Raw genomic sequence first — 16534 nt, forward strand, 5'->3', positions numbered from 1 at the left:
AAGTATCCAATACTCTTGTTGCTAATAATTTGCAGAAAGAATGTAATAAATTGCTTTTTAGGTTTATGTGCCTTACATGATGTGGGCTGCCTTGATGGGAAGGGAGATAACTCTTTAATGTTACTGACTAAGGTAGAAAGATCCACTTGTGAAACTAAAGCATTTTTGTTAAAACTACTTGCAAATGATTATCCCTTTTCTTGTCTTGTCTAGGTGTCCATTGCACACATGGTTTCAATAGAACTGGATTTCTCATCTGTGCCTTTTTGGTCGAGAAGTTGGACTGGAGGTAACTTTGAATGTTAATTCATAGGGATTTGTGGAGAGTGACCAAAGGCATCTTCAGTATGTTTCACTCATTGTCCTGACAGCTATGCTAATATATTCACTGTTATTTTAATAATGCCTATGAATCTTGAGCAAACTGCCTGTATTAACATTTTTTCATATCATCCCTTGGTAGCTTCCATCAAATCCATGTCCCTCCAACTTAGGGACAAGGATGTCATGTGGGACAGTGTCAAAGGCTTTGCACAAGTCCAGGTAGATGATGTCAGTTGCCCTTCCCTTATCCACCAGTGCTGTGACCCCGTCGTAGAAGGCCACCAATTTTGTGATCCAGTCTTCAGTTTATTAAAGCACTTACGATTAAGTGTTAGCTGCATAGTAGAAGGCTTCTGAATTACAGTTTTTTATGAGAAACTTCTGTAAAGAGGAGAAATTTCAAAAGATTAGGATGCTTTTTCCCAGTGTGATGGCAAAACCTCTAATGAAAGGAAGGATTCTTAGGGGGAAAAATGTAGCTGTATTTGAATTTCAACACTAGCATTTTTCTTCATTAAGTTTATTCATCTCTTTCTTTGGTCTTTTTTGTCTTCATTCAGTCCTCAAGTACTTAACCTACCTGTTGCCCATTCCTTTTCTGTAGCAATAATAAAGGTTTTACCTAAGTGACCAGCAGACAACTATTAGCTACAATAGGGAGACAAAGCGGTGCAAGCTGCGGTTACTTCTGAGAACATACACGGTGCCTACATGAGTATGTAGAATCTTGTGCAAGACCAGCTGTTATCAGGCTGATCTAAGCATGATGTTTCAAATATAATGAATGTTTTTGCAATTACCAGTTTGGAATTTGTTTTAATTCTCAGTCCCAATAAGTCTTACGTTTGGTGACTTGACTAAAACAAGTAAATTAAGCATCTGGAGTAATTTTCAATATTTATTTGACAGTATTGAGGCTGCTGTGGCTACTTTTGCTCAGGCTAGACCACCAGGCATTTATAAAGGTGACTATCTGAAGGAATTATATCGTCGTTACGGAGATGCAGATGATGCACCGTCACCACCGGAGCTACCAGAATGGTGTTTTGATGAAGATGAAGAGGAGGATGATGATAATGGTAAACCAGGAGGCCAAGAATCAGAAGCTGGATCATCAAGCTCTGCCTTTGGCAAGAGGAGAAAAGAACGTCTAAAACTGGTATTTTTGATTAAGAACTTAATATTCCAATTGCTAAACTTGATTTCATAAACTCATAGTGATTAGTCACTACATAATACATGTTATACGAGTGTCAGTGCTCTTGCAAATGAGGTAGTATTGTCTCTAGCCAGGAAAAACTGGTAGATTCATTGGAAGCTTTCTTATGTTACTTATATGAACCTTGAACTTTAACATTCAACACCTCAACTATTCCAGTTGTAAAAATGACTTAAAATTTTTCTAATTTAACAATTTATTTTAAAGTTTGAGTTGAGACAGTAAAGTGCTTTTTAGTTATTCACTCTGTCTTTAGAGGTGAAATGTTATCGGGGGTGTATGTAAACAGTTTTTACTTATTTTTTGTAGTTATGTGGATGAAATTTAGGATTTTTTAAATTCAGTGCTCGTTTTGGTAAATATTCTTGCTTTTGGAAGTTTTGGAGGATTGAGAATTGGATTAGCAAAAAGCAATATGAGCTCAAAAACCCCAAGGCAGCTTTGAAATTGTTTTGTTCAAAGCTATTTTTACTGTATAACTATAAGAAATATGGCTGACAACTTATTGTGATTATTTTGACATACATCTGCGTGATTCTGACGAAATAAGTTACTGTAGTTGCCATAGTATGGAACTCATACTCAAGTTCAAAGAATGTACTTGTATCATGTGAAGGCTAATGGCTCAGTTCATTGTAAATTCCTGACTCTTTTTTTTATTTGCAGATAAAGTAGGGGAAAATGTTGCTGAGTGCAAAACCAGATTCAGTTCCTTTCTGCTTATTACTGAATAATTTTATTTGTGTGCTGAGGTGTGTTTGTTTGCAAATGCTTGCAAATCCTCGTACAAAATATGCAAATTATAAAAATATCCTTGTGCAAAAATGCATTTTGTTGTTACTACTGCTGCTCAACCTGGTTTACAGATGGAGTACGGAAGAAGTTAGACTGAAAGGAATACAATACCTAGTCCAAAGAAGGAAGGTGAACTTTGAAAACTTCAAAATAGTCCATCAGCTGGAGTAAAAAGTTGCCAACACTGTAAAATTCCATAGCAAAAATATATTCAGGCATATGGCCACTACCTCCAATAGCCTTGCAGTAAAACACTGATAGCTAAAAAAATGTATTTGAGCTCAAAACTGCTTCTTTGACTTGCCTTTTGATGCATTAGTGAAGGAGGTGTAATGTTGAGGTCCAGTGACAGCCTCTTTTCAGCAAGTATGAAACTAAACTGGAGGAATTGCAGGAATCATGATACAGGCTTCTCAGGCTTTTTCTTACCTGCCACTATAGGTTTTTGACAGCTGGAAGCTAAATTATACGAATAAGCATATGGATAACTAAAAGTTAATTAGGAGTTAGAGAATTTATGAAAGAAAGAATCATCTAGTTAATATGCATATTCGTATAATTCAGTTTTGCAGCTCTGGAGGAACATTCTTTGACATGAAGAGGAGGAACGGGGAGAATTCTTTACCATGGTTCTTGGCTGGCAGATTGGATTGCTTCTTAACTCTAGAGATGGATACAATCTATTTGTGATTCCTTGTAAATATGCAGTCTACAGGGGGAATGATTATCAGGTAAATACCTTTTGCTCAGATTTTCTTATTTCTTACTGTATAAAGGGCTGAATTTTCAGCATTACATTGATGTCCTGCAGCAGATGTTTTCAGCCTTCTAATTTGACTCTTTCTCTACACACCTAGGAGTAGACAGTGTCAAACTAGAGGTGGCTGTGGTGATAGTGGTGTTCTGAAATGTTTTCATTTCAACCCAAATCTTTGTGGGGACAGAAGAAAAGTTTAGGGGTAGAGGAGAAGACACCTCCCAAGCATCTTGCTAGGGTAATGAATAGTCAGAAGGAATTGCAAAGTGAAGTTAGCATGCTGTCAATTTCAGAAATTCCATCTTGTATTTGAGAAATTTTACTACAACATCTTTCACTAAAACTTCCATATTTTAATGTCAGAAAGTCTTGACAACCTTTCTTTTCTAGACTATAGAAGCTGTGGGAACCATTAGAACATAATGCCATTGCAGTTCCCTTAGTCATCACCTGAATGTAGTTGACAGGTAACAGCAGATCTGTTTGCTGTAGTCTCAGATGCTACACAGGAAATCCAAACACATTTTGACTTTGTCAATGCATGCCATAATGATTGTAGCATTGAAGCAACATTATTAACTGACACTTAGAATCTCACTTCTGGAAAAAAAAAATCTTCAGTAAAAAAATACTTAATTTTGCAAATAGGACAAAAAGTTACTTTGAACTTTTAAAGGGTTAACCAGATCTTTCACCGTTTATTAAGGAATGCCATCTGTTCTAGTCCCATGTAAGCTGTGTATTTCACAGGCATTAGAGGATGTAATACATAGTGCTTCTAAAATGGGTGGTTACATCTCAGTCTGTAAGAGATGGTAGCCGTTAATGATTTTCTTCCTGATTTTCAGTGCAGATGTCTTGTGGTCATCTGAGAGACAGAAGGAAACCCATTAAACCTCATGGTTGACATAGTTAGCAAGGATAATATGTGTTATTTAACTATTAAAGTATATTGGTTCTAAATATTAGTGACTTTTTTTCTGCCTAACCTACTTTTTTTGCCAAAGTTGAACCCCTGTACTTCTTGTTCTGCCCACGGGCATCTTGATGGATACGGGAACAGATTATTTTGTGATTTTGCAGCAGTGTTGCATGTACAGGTGTCATTTCCTTTTAGCCTTCTCGATGGATATGGGAACAGATTATTTTCTGATTTTGCAGCAGTGTTGCATGTACTTGAATACAGGTGTCATTTCCTTTTAGCCTTCTCGTTCTCCACATTAAATGCCAATTTGTTCACTTTTCCCCTGTGGTCCATATTTTTAATACTTCTGACCATTCTTGTAATTCTTTGTATTCTGTCATGTTGACTCACGTTTTCCTGAGACTGTGGTGCCTATAATTGAACAGAAGCCTCTGGTTGAGGCCATTTTACTGCTTTATGGGGGGGAATTAATTTTGCATGTCTTAAGGCTAATACTTCTGTTTATATCTCTCAATATAATTGCCTTTTGCAAGACAGAATAATACTAATTCAGATTTTGGTCTCTTGCTGCCTCCATATCTTTTTCTCTGTCTACCAGTGTGTGTTTGTATAATTACCTATTCCTTATTAACTGTAGAACTTTATACTGAATTGCAGTGCTTTTTCCAGCCCTTTCTTAAGGATAACACTGAATTCTTAAGCTACCATCCCAGTCTGTATCTCTTATTAAATTCACAGACATCACAAAAATAAGAATATGCTAATAGGAAATCTAGGGAAAATAAATTAGTTCTCTTAAACCGGACCCCGCAGATCCTCCTCAATATATTCTTGCGTTTTGCTAGTGAAACACTAACTCCTCTGAACCTGGTTTTGAAACAGGTTGCTCTTCTGTTTTATAAGAAGTTAACATCTGCCCCATGTTTTCTGAATTCCTCTGTGAGAACAAGACAAGGAAACAAACCAAGACAAAAGCCATCATCAAACAATGTGATATTTCCTGCTTCTCCCAATTTCGTGAAGCCTGTTTCATCACCCAAACCAAATGATTAGTTGAACACCATTGTTACTGAGTGACAGTCAGTGTGATTTTGTTGTGTCTTACTTGTTCATGCCTAGAGGTAGTTCTTGTGATTTTTGTCCTGTATTTCTAGGTATTAAATCTAAAGCTGATCAGTGTAGGTCCCTGGCTCTCCCTTCGTCTCTTTCAGAAGATCCGGACTCCCTATCTTCCTGACACGTCTTGGAATGTATCTTGTCCTCTGTAAGGCAGTTTCTGAGCATGTTGGCACTCAGTCAAGTCTGAGTAGCTGAAGATGGCTATCACCCAGGCCTGGTGATAGCCGCTAGGGTCAAGGAGGTGTGTGTTTGGGGCTGTTCCCACTCACCCACTCATCCAGCTGGTGTTCAGGATCTGAACCAACACAAGATGATACACATTGTCACTTCTCCTTCAGCTGAAGTGGTGGGTGGTGCGATATGGTGGCAAGTGAGAAGAGCTTCCTTAGTTCAGATGGCCTGAAGGTTGTGCAGAGTGTAGATACTAAGTACGTGTAGTTACCTTGGATCTGTTAGGTCTTGTAACTCTTGGGTTAGTAGCAGCTCTGAGGACCTGCCGTGCTCCTGCTGAGCTGTGTGCTTTGGCATCTCTGCACTGTGTTCTCCAGTGTTCTGTTTCCACGGCAGGTTGTTAGCTCAGTAATGGTGTGCAGAAGGTACATGGGTCTGGCTTAGTTTTGGCACCTTATCCGAGGAAGTGTCCTCATGAAACCTGGAGCACTGAGTTAGCCAAGCACGGATGCCCAAGTGACTCACTTTGTTGTTGTAGTGCTGTGCCTCAGCTAGCGGGTATACTTGAGGCAGATAATCTGCAAGAGACACTTCCAAATGGTAGGCACCAATTTTGTATTTATGACTTTTTCGTTTCTGGAGGATCTTTCCTGTTGCCTGCCTTTTGCTTTAATGTTAGCAGCCATACTGCTGTCCCACTCTGCCATTATTCTGAGAAGCAAGGCACAGCTATCTTCCTTTATTTTGTAGTGCTCTTAACCACTTACTCAGAATTCAGACAACATGCTGGCCAGGCATGGGTAGCTGTCTGCCTCTCTTGCCCAGTCACCTGTGTGCTCTTGCACCTGCTGGTGCCCACATAAATAATATGGGATAAGTGATGCTCCAAGTCTGTGGAGCTTAAGGTAATGAAGGTGATGAACGAGTGTATTTCTTTAGGATGTACTGTTCTCAGAATACAGTTTGGTGTTGTACCTTGAGACAATTCTAAGTAACTAGGCTGTACTGAAAACTGCAGTCCTGCTTTTCCCTGCACTCCTTGTGTTTCGTCTGCTTCCCTTTTGCTGGCGCTAGTGCTGACTCATCCTGTGATGAGCTAGTTCAGGATGCTAATTTGGCAGAAAATTACTGATTTATGATGTTATTTTTGCCAACTTAGTTCCTAGACTTGCTTGAGGGTAGAACACATGAGTGCCACGGTGTGTGGAAAGGGAAGGGAGCAGAAAGGCTCCTTTGATCAGTAGTATGCATCTCGGTTTGTTAAGGCAAGTTTCAAGCATGTTAGAGAGCAGATACGAAATACTTGAATCTTCATTTGTAGGATTTGTACCTCAACAGGTGAAACATCATGCTTTGATCTTCTTAGTCTGCGCTGAGAATTTATTTGAGATGCTGTTGAAATAAGTCTCGTTCATTTGGGATCTCTATAGAAATCTTTTATCATGCAGCTTTGTAGACTTGGTGGCTTTAATGTATTCTGTTCTGCAGAATTTGTTTTTATTCCACTCAGCATCAAACTTTTTCTGGAATATACAAGTTATTTTAAAGTTCTATTTTCAGTATTCTTTTATTGATCTCTACTTAGGCTTTTCTGTGACATTCAGGATAGCACCCCCACTTTAGTAACCTGGTTTAGGTTGAGAATAAAATTATGCAAATGTATTTTTACACAAGTATTTTGTTACAAACCAGCTCTTTTATGTTTTCTCTTTTGTTAATAAGTTTGTCCTAGATCAACTGTGAACCCTTTAAGTTTGTTGCTGCATAAGCACTAATTCTATCCCTACAGTTTAAGTTTTGAGACATGTAGTGTGGTACATCACCCAGGTGGAGGTGAAATCCGTGTAATTAAACTTCTTATACTGGAATTACCATCTAGGTCTGATAGAATTAACGTATTTAATTGAAAACATGCATTTCAAGTATTTGGAGGGAGAAAAGCTGGACTTAATGTCTTCATCTGCTGAGATTTTAGTTTTAAAAAACCCACCAAAGACCTCCTGTCTAAAAATGCTTTCTGATGACTTTAGTTCACTAATTACGAAACTGCTTATGTTTATCTCACATGTTAGATCTCTACTGTTAGTGAGCAGCTCTTACTTTCCATAAATTAGGGAAAGCACAGAATTGTTGGTCTAGAAATACTATTTCTGTATTAAAAATTTTTGTTTAACATTTCGTAGGTCAATTTTGTCCTTGGTTTCCAGTTTACTTGTTTTGAGGCCATACTTCTTGACACACTTAAAAGGGGTGTCACAAAGGCTTCTGCCAGAAAGAGTTTTGGGACCTTTAATGTATAGTGATTTACTCCAGGCTTACAACACTGCTTAGGTTCAGATTCTCATCCACAAACAGATGTCTTTCACTGCCTTATGATAATATAATATTTTGTGTACTAAGGATGATTAATTTGATTCCTGCAAATTCTATATGTGATGAATTTACTATTAAATACTTGATACTAGTGTACTTTCTTTTTAAATAAAAACATTTTAGTTACAAATGAAAGATAAGTCAGACTGATGCTGTGGCTTGATGTGGGAACTTTGAGAGTACTAGCTAAACAGGGCCTATCCCTTACCATTTATCTAATTTTAAATTTTTTAATTATTATTTTATTTTTCCTACATAACTCATTTCATATTATGAACTGGGTTCATAATATGGCTCACCAATGATTTACTTGCAAAGCTCAGCTGTTGTATCTTGGTATTTGGGAGTAAGTCTTTAAGGAATATTTAAGCTATTATTGCTCATCAGGGTCAAGTTGTAAAAACAGACTTAATCTTGTATTAACATATTCTGATCTGCTTTGATAAAGGCTTAAATACTATTTTTTTTTTTATTTAGGGTGCGATTTTCTTGGAAGGCATAACAGTTAAATGTGTGACTCAGGTGACAACACAACCGAAGTTAGGAGGAATACAGCAAAAATGTCAGCAGTTCTGTGGATGGGAAGGGTATGAGAACATTTAGAGCTTGTTTGTTTGTACGATCGTGTTTCTAGTTTTGCAGAAGGAAACAGCTCATTGTAAAAATTAAAAAAGGTGACTATTTTTGGATGGATTGTTAAAAAAAAAAAAAAAGCAAGTCTCAAAACCGGTGAAACAGATGGGTGTCTTTCATTGTACTATGAAATGGAATTATCAACTGTTGATATTAAGAAACAAGATTCTAGAACTGCTTTTCCGTTGAGATAACAAATGTTTTCAGATGAATTGTTGCTGTGCAAATACCAGATATAGTCTAGTCCAGGTATTTGTGTAAAATCTAGTGCTTGCTCGAGCAGTAGACTTATTTATACAACTGCTATTACACTTCAGTATTGAGGTATAATACTCGTTTTTATAACCAACTTGGATTTGTGTCCAATGTTAATGCGAACATTGATTTTTATGATTTTTTTTTATGATTCTGAACTCCTTTCCAAAACTGGTGATCCAAGGAGTTGCTCACAGTACTTCCTAACTCACTGATGCTTATAGTTCTTCTAGTGCTTGTAATTTTGAACTCAAATATCTCCTCCTCTGAAGTTAAAACTTTGAAGTTCCACACAATTTAGTGTTGTATCATAAACCAATACCCTTGTTCTTGTGAGACAGGCATTTCATTCCTCTTGCAAAATACCTTATTGGAGAAGATCTGCTAACTCAAAGTTAGCCTTGCGTCAAGTCTGGTACAAAGTGTGACTTCAGTCTAATGTAAAAAATGCATTGTCTTGTGTGCGACTACTTACTGCAGAACATTAGTAAACATGGTTCTTTTTTTTTAGGTCTGGATTCCCTGGAGCACAACCTGTGTCCATGGACAAGCAAAATATTAAATTTTTGGAGCAGAAGCCATACAAAGTTAGCTGGAAAGCAGATGGCACTCGGTAAGTTAATTTTAAATGAAAAAGAAGCGCCCAGTAAACTGGGTAGACGGTTTATTTTCTCAGGAAAGTGAATTTTCTTGTGCGAAAGACAAAGCATATTGTAACAACAAAACTGACTCCAGAGATTAATTTTTTTTGCTGTCTTGGTACCCAATATTTGTTGAAGTTTGTGGACAAGTTTCTTTTTAGCAGCTGTTCTGCAGACTGACTGTTAAATGTATGTATTTTTATTCTTCTCCATAACTCTTGCCTGTCTGTCAGCCAAGACTTGCTACAAAGGTCTTAGAATAACTCAGATAACAGTAAGAGTTTATTAAGCTAAAGAATGTGTTTATAAAAGCTAAATTAAAACTTCTAGTTGATCCTTCAGAAGCTGGCTATTATTAGAATTTTCATAGGGCTTTTTTATTCGTACTGTGATCCTTTGTTGAAACTTTTAGTTCTGGTCAGCCAAAAAGTCAATGGTTTCATCTTCCCTCACCAGTTCTCTTACATTCATTGTAGGGGCGACGCTTTTTAATAACAGACTGCAACCTGATTGGATTGGTGTGTTGAACCTCTTCGGTGTTGTTATTTCTGGTGTGAAATGCACCCGTGTATTTAATTTCTCTAGTATTTTCATGTTAGCATTTCAAAGTAGGAGAAATCATAGAATCATAGAATGGTTTGGGTTGGAAAGGACCTTAAAGATCATCGAGTTCCAACCCTCCTGCCATGGGCAGGGACACCCTCCACTAGCCCAGGTTGCTCAAAGCCTCATCCAGCCTGGCCTTGAACACCACCTTGAACACCTGAAATGCCATATATCATCAAATATGGAACGACAAAACACTTTTTTCTCTGATGGTAACTGGTTATAGATTAGTCTGCATGAGACTCAGTTGTTTAGACAAGTACATCTGGTATCATTGAGTATCCTTTCGTTGCTTTGTCTTGTATGAAAAAGCCATGTCACACAGGCTTTCTTGCCTCTAGGCCCAGCAGCTTGGGTGAGGTATAGAAAGTATTTGTTATTCACACTGAAACAAAACCCCAAATGTTAGATGCCCCATTTCCTTGTACTCTTGCATAGAGGCACGGTGGTTCTTTATACAAACAAATCTTCCTTGAGTAAGATTCCAAACCTCCAAAATTATACTTCATTTTTGTAGGGCTGCATATTTTTGATAGGTTTGAACATTTGTGAAATTATAACCATTTTCTTGAGGTTTTGAAGTCATCATCAATGGGGATTGATACTTTAACCTTCTGTTTTTCTTGACTATTTCTCATTTCAAAACAAGTCAAGAATCCCAGATATTAAAAAAATTTTTACCTATGCATTCGGATCATGATCTTCCCTTTTTGTTGTGGGCACTATCTTGAGGTAGTTAATAATGTAATTTCTTATGTCTTAGTCAGTAGTGTCTCAGTTAACAGGAAGAATTTAAATTGTGTGACACATCTCATCCATTTCAATAGCTTGATTTTTATTTTGAAAAGTTGTTCTTTACATACAGTAGTATTTAAGCAATCGTAATCTGTGCTGAGTGCTCTAGTTTTTATTCACTTAGAGCAAATGAATAGATTTTTAACCTGCTTTGACTTGGTCAGAAAAAGTGCAATTAAAATACAGTAGTACTTAAGCAATCGTAATCTGTGCTGAGTGGAATGGCTCTAGTTTTTATTCACTTAGAGCAAATGAATAGATTTTTAACCTGCTTTGACTTGGTCAGAAAAAGTGCAATTAAAATGAATGCACACACAGTAGGAGGAGGACCATTTGCTCATGGTGCTTTAGACTAGCAAAAGAGTTTGATGTTCACGTGTACAAGTTAGAAAGCGTCAGCTGTATGGGTGAAATGTATGCTTTCAAAAACAGGAGGTAAGAATTTTTACCTTCACCAGTCTGAAAACAAAATACTGGTTTTGTGTATAAATATGGTCAAAAGAAGTTTTGTTTTAGCAGCGCAGTGCCAAGCTTTCTCCCTTCCTTGTGCTGAGACAACAAAGTAAAGTTTTGATGCTAAATGAATGAGCAGTGTAGGCTGTCTTCTTTATTTTCTTAGGTTTGTTATCTTTTGTAACAGAATGGAGTATCCTAGATAAAGAAAAGCCTGGAAAAATGGGGAATGGGGTGTCTTACGAGAATTACCAAGCGGCTCCACATGGTGTCAGTCAGGATTCAGCACAATTCAGCCAGAACTAAGCTGTCTCCTATAAAAAAAACCCTTCAGGTGTCTCTCATCTGTGGAGTTTGCACTTCAGGGGTTTATTAGCTTGGGCAGAGCATGGTGTGAAAATATGAAGTAAGCTTGCACTCAGCGTGGCATCCAAGCACGGGTGGGAATATTTGGTTTATTAACATTGGCTGGCTCTATGCACATAATATGATGGAGGCGTTCTTGGGGTGTGAGGTTACAGAAACATGGTGTTGGGAGATCCAGGCTTAGTCTCAGGGCAGTACAGTGCATTCAAGAGCTGTTGAGCCTAAACAAGTAAACTCAGCCAACTTAAACTGACCATGCAAAGAACCCGATGGGAGTCTTTGTGTTTATTATGCTTTTAATCCACATTCCAGATATACTGCCTATGGACTTCTAAAACTATGAAAGTATTAATGTCCTGTGTGGCTCAGATATTGGTACTCCTTGCCTTTTTTTCAGAGCTTAGTCCTCAGGAAGCCTTTGTTTTAGGGATTGGTTTACAGTAGTATTTTATTATGTATGAAAGACAGTTTATGGAAATGTTTTCATATAATTATAAACCTATTGCTTCAAGAAATAGTAACAGCAGAAAATAAATCTGCTTTTAAAATAATTTCTTTACAGAAGGCCATTTGATATTGAAGGAAAAAATTGCTTCATCTGCAGTGCTTCTAGTATGCATTGCCACTGAAGAATAATCTGTTCAAAACTGTGGGTCATTAGTGAATACAGTTTGGTATGTCTTAGAACAAATCCTAAGATGCTGTAAAATTAGAATTAGTGCTATTCCATAGGGTTGTAAGCTGTTTTTCCACTTTTTTTTTTGGTTTATATATTCATTATGAAGGGTTTTTCTTTGTCCTATCTTATGTTATTCATTTGGAAAACTGAAGTCTTATGGAATATTCATATTTTCTTACCCAAATGTACAGGATGCATACCTTCTGAATACAGGAATAATTATATAGAAGATAGTAGTGTGTCTGGAAGGCTGCCTTTTAAAGTGCACACGTAATTTCTTGTATGAATTTTCAGTATTTTGGACTTTCTGTTGTGTGTTTTTAGAGTTCTAGAATGGTGACAAAACAGAATGGATAAAGAATAAAACTGACGGAACTAAATAACTCTTAAACTTTCTCAAAACATAAGAAGTTGTCGTTGATTATGGAGATATACAGACTAAAGGTATATTCAGAGAAGAAAATGGTGCTACACAGATCCAGTGTTAATGAAATTCAGCGGAAGGAATGTTGTAAAAGGGAGATTAAAGATGAAAACCTGAGCTAGTATTTGGACATTTGGACACTGTACATGCTAGCTACCCTAATCAACAATGAAAAATGACTATGGCAGTTTTTACATTGGACATGCTTCTAATTATTTTGTTGTTCTCCGACGATCCAGACTCGATATGCAATTAAACAGGTTTTCATTAATTATTCTGGATGGTTGTGTTGACAGGCGTGACCTTCCTGAATTAAATATTAAGATATCAGTTAGTAGAGATACATTTATGGATCTCCTCTTTACTTTTTCTGGAGATGAAGCCCCGTCATCAAATATCTCTGAAGCTATTCTGTTAAGTGTGGTTTAAATGCAACAGTCTAGGATTTGCCTATTATAATATTATTTGGCTTGCGTACTTTTTTTTTTGTTGTTTTGTTTTCTCTCGTTGCTTAAAAAAGCACTGCTGTTTCATCGACCTGATTGGACTTACAGAAAAGCAGATTTTTAACTAATAACTGTACTTTCTCGCCTAAATAAAACACTCTCATCTCAGTTGATAGCAATGTTTGCTCAACTTAGCCACACTTCTTAAATTCCACCGTTGTTAAATACCTGCATTTTATTCCTGCAGCAGTAATTTTCTCTAGAGGTTGCATGACTGAAACCTTTATTTGTGGATTGTCTTAACTGACATGTAGTGTCAGTAATTTCATTGAGGACTTTTACTTTTCTCCAAAGGCACTTGCTATTCCCAGATTTCAACTGGAGCTGAACTTTCACCCTTCTGATTTAAGAGCTCTGTTGTTGGTGTTTGTTTTTCGGTGGTAGAACAGTGCAAGTTTTCTTGCTTTCTTAGTATTTTTGCATTTCCCTACCCATAATTTTTTTAGAAAAGGAAGCATTTCCCTAAATGAAAGAGCGTTCTTTTTCATCTTGTGTTGGCAAAGTATGTGAAAATGATTAGTTAAATTATTTGACAATGATTCTATAAAATATTTTGGGATCATTTACTGGAGTAGTATCGTACTTTTGTAAATTTATGGGTTCTGAGTCTGATTTGGGTCAAAAGTCCTCCTCCTCCATTCTGTTGGAGCCCTGAGTTCAAAATCTTTTGTCTTGTCCTTACTTAGTCTGTCCTGATTCACGGAGTTTGTGCCTGCACTCGTTCTGTGCCTGGTTTCCAGAGCCCTTGGTTCCGTGAACATCAGCAAGGCACGCTTCCTTGTTCTCGCTCCAGCTTTCCTTCTGAAGCATGTTCGCTCCAAAGGGAAATGCACTGTGAACAAATTCTTATCCCCTCCTGTTTATAAAGATGTGTACATTTGCATCTCAGGTTTAGACAAACAAACTTTAAATTAAAAGAGCTCTGAAGCTCACTTAGCATTGGCTCTCTCTGGAAAAATATTTCCTTTGTGCCAGCTGCTTGCATGTATGTGAATATTAAATGTAACTCATTCTGTTTTGGGGAAAACCACCTCTAAAGTCATATTGCTTTAAATTATTATTGTAAAGAAAGTAAATCACTTAAGTCTGCAGCTATTCTGACTGGTTTGGTGTGAATTCTATCCTGTGTATTTATTGTAACAGTTGTCAAACGTCTGGTGTCTTAAAAACAATTTTAATGCTGATGCATTCATAAGGCACAGAAATCCAAAGGGCAGGTTTCCCTCTACTGAAATAATGCCTTTTGGCTTTGTTGAGATGAAATAGACGTTGTATGTTAACAGTAGCTACCAGGTATGTACAGCTTTACAAATGTAGTCAATTTTGTCGTACTGTGTTTCTGAAACAGTAGCTGCTATCTGAGGAAGATAATTGTAACAGTATGTTCAGGGCATACTGTATGACTCTATATTATCAACTTTGTACTGTAAAGTGATTAACCCAGGTGGTTAGCGGCTTGCTGTATTCCTTAATATGAATCTCATTAATAGTGTGTTTGTAGCAGATGTTTGTTCTAATGAGTGGAGCTGAATGTTCAGACAGGAGTAGGGTTGGTAAAGTAATGAGACACCAGTGTTGAAAAAAAGACTGTTGCCACTAAGAATAATAAAGAGCTTTAAAATGTCTGTGGAATAATTCAAATTAATACAATCAAACAGGACTAGGTTTTATAATGGTAGGATGTGACCTGAACTAAGGGCAAGCTATTAAGGGGTGTAAGTTATTTTCCTACATTTGTTTGAGTGCCTTCTTATTTTTCACATCTGTACACGTGCAGGTTTTGTTAAAAATAATGGTCATAATGCTGTGGCTCTTCAATTATCGTAAGGCAGCTATTTAAAAAAATGCAGAACAAGTAGTTCTTGCCAAAGGCTATTATATTTGAAAAATATCCATGCAAATTTGATGGCTTGTAGGTATCTAAATGCGAACAAGTAGACACAGAATGTAAAGCAGCTCTTTGAGACTTGCTGCTAATATTCTAAGAGGAGTTTGTATCAAAATAATTAGGAATATCTCTGAAGTTAGTTTTTTCATGATTAGGAAATTGCATTTTAGAAAAAAGGCCTGTTGCCTAAATAATTCTCATTTTGTTGGGATCATACTACAAAATAAAAACAGTAAAGCTACACTTAACTGTATGATAAAGCTAGTGGCCAAATTTTTTGGATTGTATTTACTAATCAAATAATTTTGATTTATCCAAAGCATGTAAGTTACTGTATTATCAAACCTAAATAAAATTTCTCGTTTTGTTAAGAACTTTAAAATTATTGTCAGTTGCAGCCTCTTCAGAAGCATATTTGTGACTGCTACTTGAGGGAAGTTTACTTGGTGTGTTTTAAGATAACATTTCATGCATGTTGTTAAAAGGTAATGAAGACAAGGTAAAAGTTTCTCTCTGAATTTTCTTCGCTAAATACTTTTTTCTCACCCTCTTCTTTGATCCTTTGCATGATGAGATGAAGCTTACATGCATAACTGAGAAACTGCAGATTCCTAATATGAAAAGTTATCCAAAAGTTGTTTCTGACGAGTAACTTGTGAAAAGGTGATCGTCGCTAAAGAACAGCTCTAAAAAATTAGAGAAAACTGAAAACCAGATTTTTTTGTTTGTTTTAGAAATCAAGAAGTAAAAGAAACTAGTCCAAAATTAGGTGACAAGGAAGAAAAACGGTAGCCTGTCTGCAAAGGATTAAAGAAGAGCTAGTTGAATGGGTTCATGGAAAAACTATTATCCCTGAGAGACAGGGGGACGTTAGAGAGAAAGTTGGTACAATAACGAGAATGAAGGAGGAAAGAGAAGATTGGAGAGTAGTACTAATCCAATTAAAAAACAAATCTATGCACTTGAGAACTCATTATTAAGAACAAGAAACCAGCTTGTCATGAAAGCAGATCTAGAGAACCAAAAGATTGTCTCCTGGGAGCAAAGATGTTAATGTGGACTTGAACTTGAAGGAGACTCTTTGCTGGGAGTGAGAAAGAAGCCATAGATTAATTTTCAGATTGGTACAAGTGACCAGATTCTCATGGATGAGGAATTTTATGTCCAGTGGTGGAAGGTGCCTAAAGTGGAGGTTTACACAGTTGTTGGTGGATTCTTTCCTGATTTAGAGGAGTGGGACAAAAATGTAAGATGTTGAGATTTGGCAGATGGCTTAGGAAATGGTGCTAATGGGAAAGTTTTGGGCCACTAGTCACTGGAAAGCGTTTGTAAGTAAAGAGCTTTTCTCAAGATATGAATCCCTCCTTTCTGGGCACCTTACTTTCTGACCCTAGATGGCTAGTGAATAAGTGAATTCTTATATATAGTGTTTTGAGTGTCTTGTCATTTAGCCATGTTTAGGGTTATACATGTTTATGATCTTGGGGTCAGGAAGGAGCATTTTCCTCCTAATGACAGGATGGTGTTAAGAACCCACACAAGAATCATCTGGGCGCTTTTAAACCACACTTTCCACCCCCCTCACCCCCGGTCTCCCCCCCAGCC

The 16534-nt window shown here is 37.0% G+C and overlaps 1 protein-coding gene across 1 annotated transcript in view; it reads left to right on the forward strand.

Annotated features, from left to right (window-relative positions):
* Positions 1–213: 213 nt before the first annotated feature.
* The window catches only part of RNGTT (RNA guanylyltransferase and 5'-phosphatase), a gene marked incomplete at its 5' end in the record, with an annotated part of 154834 nt that continues 138513 nt past the window's right edge, over positions 214–16534 (forward strand). The window contains 4 exons of the mRNA XM_010080260.1: positions 214–289; positions 1234–1483; positions 8161–8270; positions 9083–9184. Coding sequence (XP_010078562.1) covers positions 214–289; positions 1234–1483; positions 8161–8270; positions 9083–9184 — 538 coding nt within the window. The remainder of the gene's footprint in view (positions 290–1233; positions 1484–8160; positions 8271–9082; positions 9185–16534) is intronic.

This window comes from Pterocles gutturalis, unplaced genomic scaffold (genome assembly GCF_000699245.1).
Source record: "Pterocles gutturalis isolate BGI_N339 unplaced genomic scaffold, ASM69924v1 scaffold7414, whole genome shotgun sequence".
Taxonomy (NCBI): Eukaryota; Metazoa; Chordata; class Aves; order Pterocliformes; family Pteroclidae; genus Pterocles; species Pterocles gutturalis.